This window comes from Calonectris borealis, chromosome 2 (assembly GCF_964195595.1).
Source record: "Calonectris borealis chromosome 2, bCalBor7.hap1.2, whole genome shotgun sequence".
In the NCBI taxonomy this organism is placed as follows: domain Eukaryota; kingdom Metazoa; phylum Chordata; class Aves; order Procellariiformes; family Procellariidae; genus Calonectris; species Calonectris borealis.
In genome coordinates, this window is record NC_134313.1 from 127,201,630 (window position 1) to 127,211,984 (window position 10,355).

A 10,355-nucleotide genomic window follows, 5' to 3' on the forward strand; every position below is an offset into this window, starting at 1 on the left:
AATCTCTGAGTTAGTGATTTAAAAAAATGACGTTGAAAGATGGTGGAAGAGTGGAAGTCCCATGAATGCATTTAAAAGTATCCTCCTTCATTTGCCTAGCCAGATAATCTGTAGGTAGTTGAAGGGAAAAAAAAGCCAGACTGGATGACTAGAAAAATAGAAAATCTGCAAAGTCCCAGTGCAAACTTGACATAAAGGTGAAAGTATTGAAGCCCTTTGGGAATCAGATGCCAGCAAATTGAAGAGGGCATCCAGAAACTGACAGCTAGTTTTTAACCAAAATCAGATAAGGAAAAAAATTACCTCACAGAAATTATTCAAACATAGCATTCAGAAAATACCTGTCAATCCTGCCACGGTGACAGCAGAACTTCAGGAAAAGAATCCAGTGACAGAACAGCATGGCAGGTGATTCTGATAACCGAAATTTTTAAGGTGTCCATACAGACCCAGGGGGGTTTGTGTGTGTTAATCTGTATCCATATTTATAAGGATAAAGGACATATATGGCTATAAATGGTGGTATATGGATTTCCATACACGTATATATACACATATATAGGTGTACAACAGCCTGATAGAATAGATTTTATGGTTCCCAACTTCTTTTCCCCTCTTAGGCCCTACTGAGCAAGGTACTTCACTTTAACAGTTTCAGTCCCAGGAGTCCAAGCAATTTGTCGAAGCGGGGGGGCTGTTTTCCCATACGCTGACTTCCAACAAAAGAGGAAAGGGCTCAATCGCAGCCCAAAAGCAACAAAAGCAAAGGACGAAATACTTCAGTACAGTGTGACTCCACTGTAACTTAGGCTGAGAAAATGAGCTCTTCTGGATCAGCTTTTTTAAAGTCAGAGGCGCTCCTTATTTGAATAAACCCCAGGAGTATATTTGAATAAAGCCCAACAAAACAAGATAATCTGTAACCCTTCAAAGACCTGCATTTTCTTTCAACATTTTTTTTGTGGTTTGGAGGTTATTTTGGTAGATTTACGAACCTAACATGCTCCTTTCTGTTTCACCAGAGCCTGCTGCTATCTCTAAGATAACATCTAAAGGCTTGCGGGACCCATTCAGAAATCTCCGCTCCCACACATGACTGAAAATCCCGCAGCTTCGCACCGCGATATTCCCCGGCCAGACCCCCGAGAGGTCCGGGGCAGGGAGCAAGGATGGAGCCGGCTACAGGGGGCCGTGGGGGAGCAATGCCCCGGCTGCATCCCCGACCCCCGGGGAGGGCAGGTTTGCAAGCTAAGGGAACGACAAATACCGGATCCCAGGAATTTGGCTGGTGACTGCGGTGTCAACTTTAATTTGCGGGGTGCGGGGCGGGGGGGATTACAGCTCTTCCCGTACCGTACGGAGTGAAGGAACAAGCCCCCGAGTTACAGGCGGTTCCCTCAAACCCCCGCGCGGCCGAAGCCTCACCCGATGGGGCTCCCGGGGCGGGGGGGGGCGTGCAGCCCGGCCCCGGCCTCCCCTGCCACGGCCGCGGGCCCCCTGGCTCGGCGGGAGCTGCGGGGTGCCAGGCAGGGATCGAGGCCAGGCTGCTGCTCTCCAGAGCTGAGCTGAAAATAAGCCCGAGTATGGAAAGAGCTGGATGAATCCTTCGTTCGTTGGGGAGAGCCTCACCCCAGGCGTATTTCGAACCAAACTGGAAAGCTCTCCCTTTCCCAGGCCGGCCACGGTTTTCCCGCTCCCCCTCCGAGACAGTGCGATCCGCAGGAAGCCTAAGCAACATCGAAAGCTTTTCTACCTTCCTCTGTTAAACGCGAGGTTAGCCGAGTTTTGAAGGAAAAAACGCCGCAGCAGCTTTGAGCTACGCGACACCTGTCCTGCGGGGATGTTTTAAACCATGGGACCCTTTCAGTGTATAATCTTGTAAAATTCATTCCCCTAAATCCTACGTGGTAGCTCTGTAAAATCTCCTTCCGTCTCTGCCCTAGCCCGGGAAAGGCAGAGCCCGGGGGAGCGGGCTGCCGGAGCGGAGCCCCGGGCGGGGGCCGGCCCCGGGGAGAGCCGCACCGGGGCTCGCCGGCCGCGGGAAGGGATGCAGAGGCTCAGCCTCCACGGCGCCCGGCAGGATGCTCCTCGTTTTGTTTTGCTTTCAAAGCAGGGCTGCCCGGTCGGGCTCTGCTCCCTTCCTCACCCCGCGGTGAATGCAAACACCTTGTCGAGAAGCAGCCCGGGGAAAGGGCAGCAGCGCCCAGCGGCCGGTCCGCTTCGTGCCGGAGCGTCGGGCTTCTCCGACAGGTTTTTGTTGTCTTCCTCGGTCGGGCGAGATCAACGCAAAAATTGGGCCAAATGTTATCCCAGAGAGAACAACAGGGATGTTGTACATGGGCGGGGGGGGGGGTGGGGTGTATTTCAGTGCCGGCTGCGATCAGCCCGTCCTAGCCTCCCGCCTGTGTGGCCGCAGCCGGAGGTGGGCACAGCAGGACCCGGTTCCCCCGTCTGCCGGCCCCGATCAGGGGTAGGGATCGAGCCCTGGCCGGCTGACCTCAGAGCCGCCGGTGCCCGTCCCCTGCCTCAGTGGGCACCGCCGGGCACGCACCGCCACCCGCCGCCCTGCGACCGCCAAACTTGCGCCAGAGCCGCATCCCAGCTGGGCTCCGCCCGCGCCGCCGCCGCGGGGTTTGGCGGCCGCGCTCAATTGTTGGCGATTTATTTCAGTTGCCCCGGCTGCAGTGGGGGGCGAGCGGGGGACGAGCGGGGGGCGAGCGGGGGCTCGGCGAGGCGCGGCGGCGGCGAGGCGGGCGGCAGAGCTGGGCTGCTCCAGCCCGGCCGCTTCCCCGCGCCCGGCGCGTCCTTCCGTCAGGCAACGAAATCCTCGTCGCTCGGCGGGTCTGGTTTAAAATTCAGGCGTGAGGAGGAGGCAGGTTTTTGCAGTGCTCCCTGCGAGCTGGCTGGCGGCGGGCAGAGGGCGAGGGGCTGCGGATTTGCAGCCGCAAATCGTTCACGCAGGCTCTGCCCGCTCCGCAAAATCACACGGGCGTCTACATCTTCCCAAGTGCTGTCCCCTTATCCTTTGGGGCAAAAGGCTTCGGTTTTTGCGCTGAGAGAAAGCGCCAAACAGATCTGGCACCCGCCTGAATTATAAACCTGCCTTCCCGCTGGGAGATGCTGAAGGGGAACGCGGGTCACCAGAAACCGACTGCCGAGTTCCTGAAAACTGAAATCGCGAACCAAGCCCGCCGCTTCCCACAGAGACGTGAGACGTCCCTGATAAGGTGAAACGTGTCACCCCCACGATAACTATGCTGCCCGGGGAGCGGAGAGGGAGGAAGGCGGCTGCTGGCCTCAGCTGAGGCACAAGCCAAATTGTTTGAACGGCGAGACGGCCAGCGCGGGGGTGGCGGGGGCCAGTGTCACCCGCCCCGTCTCAGCGGCCTGGCGTATGGCCGCCCTCCCTCCCTGCTGGGTGCCGGTGCTGGGACCGGCTCTCCCCCCCGTTTTCCCTTTCGTCCCCATCCCTCTCTCCCCGCCGCGGATCCTCCCGCCATGCCCGGGAGGACGGTGCCACCTCGGCAAAAGGTCTTTTTTTGGGGGAGGGTAAGTCGGGACCTTAACTGCGGCCACCGCCGGGTGATGCGGCCGCTCCCCTCACCCCGAGCGGCGCGGGGGCACGGGGCGGGCCAGAGCCACTCTGGTAGCCGGTTGCGGGAAGGGGGGCCGGGAAGGGGGGACACACACCAGAGTCACAGGTGACTTGTTCCAATTAGTAGCTGTCTAATTAAATTAGTGTCACGCGGCCCAGCCAATGGGCCGGCGGGGGTGGAGGGCGGCGATGAGGCAGCCCGGCGCAAGCCCCTCCCCGGCGGACCGAGGAGCCCGGCGCGCCGGTATAAATCGCCTCGGCGGAGCCCTGCCGCAGCGCTGCGCGGCCGCGGGTCGGGGTCGGCGCCGGACCGTGTGGGCGCTCCGCCGCACCGCCCGCCGAGGATGCAGCTGGGCGAGCCGCTGCTGGCGGCGGCGGGGGGGGCCCTGCCAGGCGCCCCCTTCTACCCGCTGGAGGGCGGCGGGCGCGGCGGCGGGGCCGGGGCGGGAGCCGGAGCCGGCGGCGGGTCCCGCGGGCCGCCCCGGCCGGGCTCGCCGCCGCGCCTCGACCTGGACAAGACGCCCAAGAAGTTCGGGGCGGCCCCCGCCGTGCTGGGCGAGGCGGAGGCGGGCGAGCCACCCTTCGCCGCCCCCAAGCCGGACGGCCGCAAGGCCACCCCCTGCGGGGAGGAGGAGCTGCCCGCGGCCGCCCGCTACTCCATGGACAGCCTCAGCCCCGAGCGCTACTACCTGCAGTCCCCCGGGCCGCCGGGGGCCGAGCTGGGGGGCCCCTGCGCCCTCTTCCCCTACCCGCCGGCGGCGCAGCACGGCGCCGTCTACCAGCCGCCCGGCGGGCCGCGCTACCCCTACGGCTCGGTGCTGTCGCCGGGCGGCTTCGCGGGCGCCGTCTGCCCGCCCGGCGGCCGGTCGCAGTTCGGCGGCGGCGGCGGGTACCAGTACGGGCAGGCGGCTGCCGGCGGACCCCTCTACGGCCCTTACCCGGCGGCGTCGGGCTCCTGCGGCGGGCTAGGGGCGCTGGGGGTGCCGGCCGCTGGGCCGGGGCTGCGGGCGCAGGTCTTCCTCTGCAACCGGCCCCTCTGGCTTAAGTTCCACCGGCACCAGACGGAGATGATCATCACCAAGCAGGGCCGGTAAGCGGGCGGGGGGTGGGCCGAAACGGAGGGAAGCGGTGGTGGGGGCGCCCGGGGCCGGGCAGCGCTGCTTGCTCCCCCGGGAAGGAGGTGTGCGGGCGGGTGCAGTGCTCTCCCCGTCGGTGGTGCCTCCGGCTCGGGGATGCTTCCCCCGAAAAGAGGCTCTCCCAGTTTCCCCACACTAGGCAGCCGGGAGATGAGGCTGGGGTCGGTTGGGGCTCGCCGCCTGCCTCCTTGGTCTCCTCGGTACCGGGACGGACGGGGGTACCCCGCGGCCGGCTCCAGCTGCCGCCGGAGCCCGCCCTCCGTTGCCTGGCCCGCCTCGCATGCTGTGTGCTCTCCCTCCCCTCTCCAGGAGGATGTTTCCTTTCCTGAGCTTTAACATCACCGGCCTCAACCCCACGGCCCACTACAACGTCTTCGTGGAGGTGGTGTTGGCAGACCCCAATCACTGGCGCTTCCAGGGGGGCAAGTGGGTGACCTGCGGCAAAGCCGACAATAACATGCAAGGTAGGTGCGGGTTTTCCGGGGTCTCCCCGCCGCCTTCGCCCGCGGGTCGGCTTCCCAGAAAGGCTTCCCGCTTCGCCTCCTCTGCAGGGCCTTCCCCACCCTCGGCATCCCGCTGCGGGCAGAGCTAGACTTTTAAAGGCGTTTTGCAGCTCTCTTTCCCTCCCCGCACGCCGCGGTGTATGAGGCTGTGCGGGAGAGGGGACACCGGGGGACCCGAGGCGCTGCCGCCCGTCCTGCCCCGCTGCTCCCAGCTGCCGGCGGTGGAAGGAGCCTCCGTGCCTGGCCGCCGCTTTACGTGCTTGTCTTCCCCAGGCAACAAGGTGTATGTGCACCCCGAGTCGCCCAACACCGGGGCTCACTGGATGAGGCAGGAGATTTCTTTCGGGAAACTGAAGCTAACGAACAATAAAGGTGCTAACAACAACAACGCCCAGGTAAACGGGGGAAGGAAGGCAGGGCTGAGGGGCAGTTCGTGGCTCGGCCAAGGGGAGCCTTGGGTTTTCGGGGCTCTACAGCATTTAATCGAGCTGCTAGATCACTGTTGTCATGACTTGTTCCCTTCTTGAAACTGGATCGTAGATTTTGTTTTCTTTTCTAATTGTAAGGAGAAGCAATGTCAGAAATAGATGTGTGAATTTCTTTGTTTTTAGCCAATGTATCTACGGACTTGCTCAAAAAGTGGGAGTGTAGCAGATAGTTCTTGATTTTCTGCATTTACAAATTTTAGCATATTAGTAACCTAGTGAAACAGGGCTACAAGCTGTGAATCATCTCCTGTTAACAGTTAAAATTGCTCTATTCCCAAGTAAAAAGATTACAATTTACAGGAAGAGAATGTCAGGCTATAAAATTAGATCTTTTAATGTTAGATGCAGTTTGACTAAAGATCTTGTCTCTTCTGTGGTTCCTTTTAGATGATAGTACTGCAGTCTCTACACAAGTACCAGCCCCGGCTTCACATTGTGGAGGTGACCGAAGATGGTGTTGAAGATCTGAATGATTCCTCAAAGACTCAGACGTTTATTTTTCCTGAAACACAGTTCATAGCAGTTACAGCATATCAAAACACTGATGTAAGCATGGATGTGTAAAATGACAATTAAGAATAAAATTGTCTTGCGGGTTCAACATCTCATCTTACTATATTCTGCTTTCACTTTTAGATTACCCAGCTGAAAATTGACCATAATCCTTTTGCGAAAGGCTTCAGAGACAACTATGACTCGTAAGTAAACTTCTATTGTCTCTTGCAGTGTCTCTGTTGAGGCATGATTCCGGCCTGAAATGTGTGTGGAAGAGTTTTTCTTTAGACACTACTTCAGTTACTTAGAAGTAGTAATGCTTCTACTGGCAGCTTTGCTAGCTGATGTGCTCCTTTCAAAGACATTAAATGTCTGTCTAGAAACATTAAATTTGAGTAGTTGCTGTATTGTCTTGATGACCTGTCTTCCAGCAGGCTTCTGAATTTTGGAATTCTAGAAAACGTGTATTGGCAGAACCTAGCTGGCCTGCAGATTGGCAGTAGCGTATCTGGTATCTCCACAAAGCATGCAGGTTCTTCAGATTGTCAGCAGAAGACTTGCCTAATGCTCACTTTCTAGCATCAAATGGCCTTTGAAAAACTGGAGCTGTATATATACAAGTGTGGCTTCTGAGAGGAAGGTGCTGCACCTCATTTAAAATGGGTTGGGTGGCAGAGAACAGTGTATACTTGTAGCAGTAATACTAGAAATTTTATACTGGTCTAGGAAAAACAACAACTCCTAAATTGGATAAAAATGAAGAGCCATCCAGTTAAACCTTACTGTGATTCTAATTAAGAAATAACTCGGTTTCTTCCTGTTTGTGTTTTTGTGTAGTCTTACTATCATACTGGAATTGTAAAGAACAACACTCAGTATTTCTCTTTTATATTGTAGCATGTACACAGCTTCAGAAAATGACAGATTAACTCCATCTCCCACGGATTCTCCTAGATCCCACCAGATCGTCCCGGGGGCCCGATACAGTGTGCAACCATTCTTCCAAGAACAGTTTGTCAACAACCTGCCCCCAGCCAGGTTTTACAACAGTGAGAGAACCGTCCCTCAGACAAACGGCTTGCTCTCCCCGCAGCAGAACGAAGAAGTGGCCAGCCCTCCTCAGCGGTGGTTTGTTACGCCTGTACAGCAGCCCAATGCCAACAAACTGGACATGAACTCCTACGAGACGGAGTATTCTCCCAGCACCTTGCTCCCATACGGCATTAAATCCCTCCCCCTTCAGACATCCCATGCTCTGGGATACTACCCAGACCCGACATTTCCATCCATGGCAGGTTGGGGGAGCAGGGGCTCTTACCAGAGAAAAATGACAACAGGATTACCTTGGACCTCCAGAACAAGTCCTCCAGGTTTCTCCGAAGATCAGCTTTCCAAGGAGAAGGTGAAAGAAGAAATCGGCTCATCTTGGATAGAGACTCCACCCTCCATAAAGTCTCTAGATTCAAATGATTCTGGGGTCTACACGGGTGCTTGTAAGAGAAGACGGCTCTCCCCTAGCACTTCCAGCAATGAAAATTCCCCGACTATGAAATGTGAGGATGTTAATGCTGAGGACTATAGCAAAGACACTTCAAAAGGCATGGGCTACTACGCATTCTATACTAGTTCTTAAAGCATCCTTTTATTCCAATTGGCTAATTTTTTTCAGGGTGGCCTTGGTTTTTTTGCATTACAATTGCCAAAAAGACTCTTGCCTTCCACCTTGAATTGTTGTGTGCAATTCTAAAGAAGGTGCCAAAGGTTTTTGACTGTTGCAGGTAACAAAGTAGGGAAAGAGCAAACTGGTAGAATTCTTCCCCTCTTTTAGAAGGAACCACATGTGGAAGCTGTAAGCAGGAGCCTAGATTTTATGTTGTGGCTTATTTATTGGAGACACTAAAGTGTACACTTAGGCTTGGCTCAGAGGCCTGATCAAATCTATGCACTCCTGAGCAAGGAAATAGGGGGGTAGGATCCCAAATTTAATTTTCTTCCCTGCCTGCCCCTCAGATAAAAAGGGGCTGGGTTGTGGGAAGCTGCACAAATGCTATTTTCTGCTTTAGACTGAGCTGGCTTCTTCAACCCTTGTCTGCAGCACAATTGGCAGAGTCAGGTATTGCTCAGCTAAGGCTTTCTTTGGCAGAAGACTGCCAACATGAGGCCTGCTTGCCAGGCAGGATTTTGACTTGAAGGTCTTGTTGCTAATGATGGGGTTACAATGACCAAATCTGACTTTTCTTAGTTTAGAACTTGCATTAAAAAAAAACATGCCTCCATCCCAAAAGCCTAACCTTCATTGAGGTGGCCAAAAACAAAGTGTACAGTTGTGTTTTGTCTAGGTACACTGTAGAATATTGTGGAATAATATATAAATAGTTGACCTATAGTTGTTCAGTCAGAAGGACCTCCAGTGGTGCTTTGAAGTTCAAAAGGCATTTTTTTTTTGGTTAATCAAACTTAGCATATGGAGCATTGCAAAAAACATGACCAGGTTTCTATTTACGTGTACGTAAAGTGACTTTTTCAGCTGCCCTGTACAAAACTGGAAGTGATGTAACTTACCCACTCTCCTTGCCTATAGTTTCAGCCATTTTAAAACTGATCACCCCTAGAGCACTGGCACACAAACTTCTCCCAACAAGACGCGGTTCTATTTCCTTTTTCTATGTACATAGTAGTAATTTTTAATAAACGTCGTGGTGCCGGGGATAAGAGTGGATGTGGCTCTCTGCCTTTTCTTTGCCTTTATCGTGTGTTGCAGCTGGGGGGAGGAGGAGGGACCCCAATCCTTGAGGTGCTGCATCTCTAAGGAATGAGGGCTGAGATGTCTCTAACCATCTCTTGCAAAGTTTTTCCATGCTGCTTTATCCCTTGTACTGTCCTCATCTGGACGCTTCTAGCTGTTACCTGGTTTTACTAATTTTTTTTTAATTATATCTTCTCGTGGTTTGCCCCGGTTCTCCTGTGCATCCCCCCAAGCTCTGAGCCCCCGGCTTGGTCCAAAATGCGACAGTGCCTCTTTTCCCCTGCCCGCCCCCCCCGCTGCGGGAGGCGAGGTGTCAGCTCAGCCCTCGTCCCGGGGAGCGACTTGTGAACTCGGCTCGCCTCCCCCCGCGGCAGCGGGGCCGCCCCCTCCGTTTCCCGGAACACGGTAAGAAATTCCCCTGCCCGCTTATCTGGGGAGAAAGCCCCTCCTGGCAGAGCAATTGAATCCCGGCTCCCGCGGCAGCAGGACCTTTCCTGAGGATATGCAGGCAGTAATGGGATTAAACTGTTAGCGATGCCCAGCTGCAAACAAAATAAACCAGGAGCTCAGGCCGGGGCCCGCCCCGGGGAGGTAACGCGATCGGGGGGCGCTGGCAGCGGCCCCCGGGCTGCTCTCCCCCTCCGGAGAAGAGAGCGGCGGATTCCCGAGGAGATTTCGATCAGCTCTTGACTTCTCGGTGCGAGGCTCCGGCTCTGCGCGTCGGCAAGCGGAATAAACCGGCCTCCCAGCAGCTCCCCCCCCGGACAAGGAGTCACATCCCGATTTGGGACAGAAGGGGACTCGCGGTAATTTTTAAGCGATTAAGGACGGATTTTTTTTTTCTTTTTTTTTTTTTTCCCCCCTGTTTTTTCTTGTGAGTGGGGGATACCCCTTCCCGGAAAAGCCCCCTGGAAAGGCAGGCTGTCCCCCGTTTCCAGCCGGGGGTGCGATGGCACGCCGGCCGCACCTCGCCCGCCCTTCCCGGGCCGCAAACACCGATGATACATCGCTCAGGAGCACGATTCCGCCGCAGTGTGTTGTTAGAAGCTGTATATTTTTGCACCGCATGGTAAAAAAGAACTTAATACTTGTGAAAAGTCCTCACACTGTTTAATAAGAAACATAAGTGCCTGGCTGGCCCCAATTAACACCTTGTGATTATAATGCATTCCTAAAATGGGGTGTCAGACGCCAAATTGTGAATAAAGGTATCTAATTAATCTTCATAGGATGACACTGATAAACAACTCTATATTTAAATAAAGATCAAGGAACTGAATGCTTCTTATTTGTTTACATTAACAGAAGATAAAGTTAACTACCCTTGCACTTTGCTTCGTAATGTGATTTACTGAAACAAACAGCAGGCTCCGGGTGGAGAGCCCCGGCTCG

General features: G+C 55.1%; 1 protein-coding gene across 1 annotated transcript; it reads left to right on the plus strand.

Moving 5' to 3' along the window:
- Nucleotides 1-3,939: 3,939 nt before the first annotated feature.
- Nucleotides 3,940-8,910, plus strand: EOMES (eomesodermin). The gene is made up of 6 exons (XM_075140750.1): nucleotides 3,940-4,685; nucleotides 5,041-5,195; nucleotides 5,508-5,629; nucleotides 6,110-6,268; nucleotides 6,359-6,420; nucleotides 7,115-8,910. The coding sequence occupies exons 1-6, from the start codon at nucleotides 3,940-3,942 to the stop codon at nucleotides 7,848-7,850; spliced, it is 1,980 nt and encodes a 659-aa protein (XP_074996851.1). The 3' UTR covers nucleotides 7,851-8,910.
- Nucleotides 8,911-10,355: the final 1,445 nt, after the last annotated feature.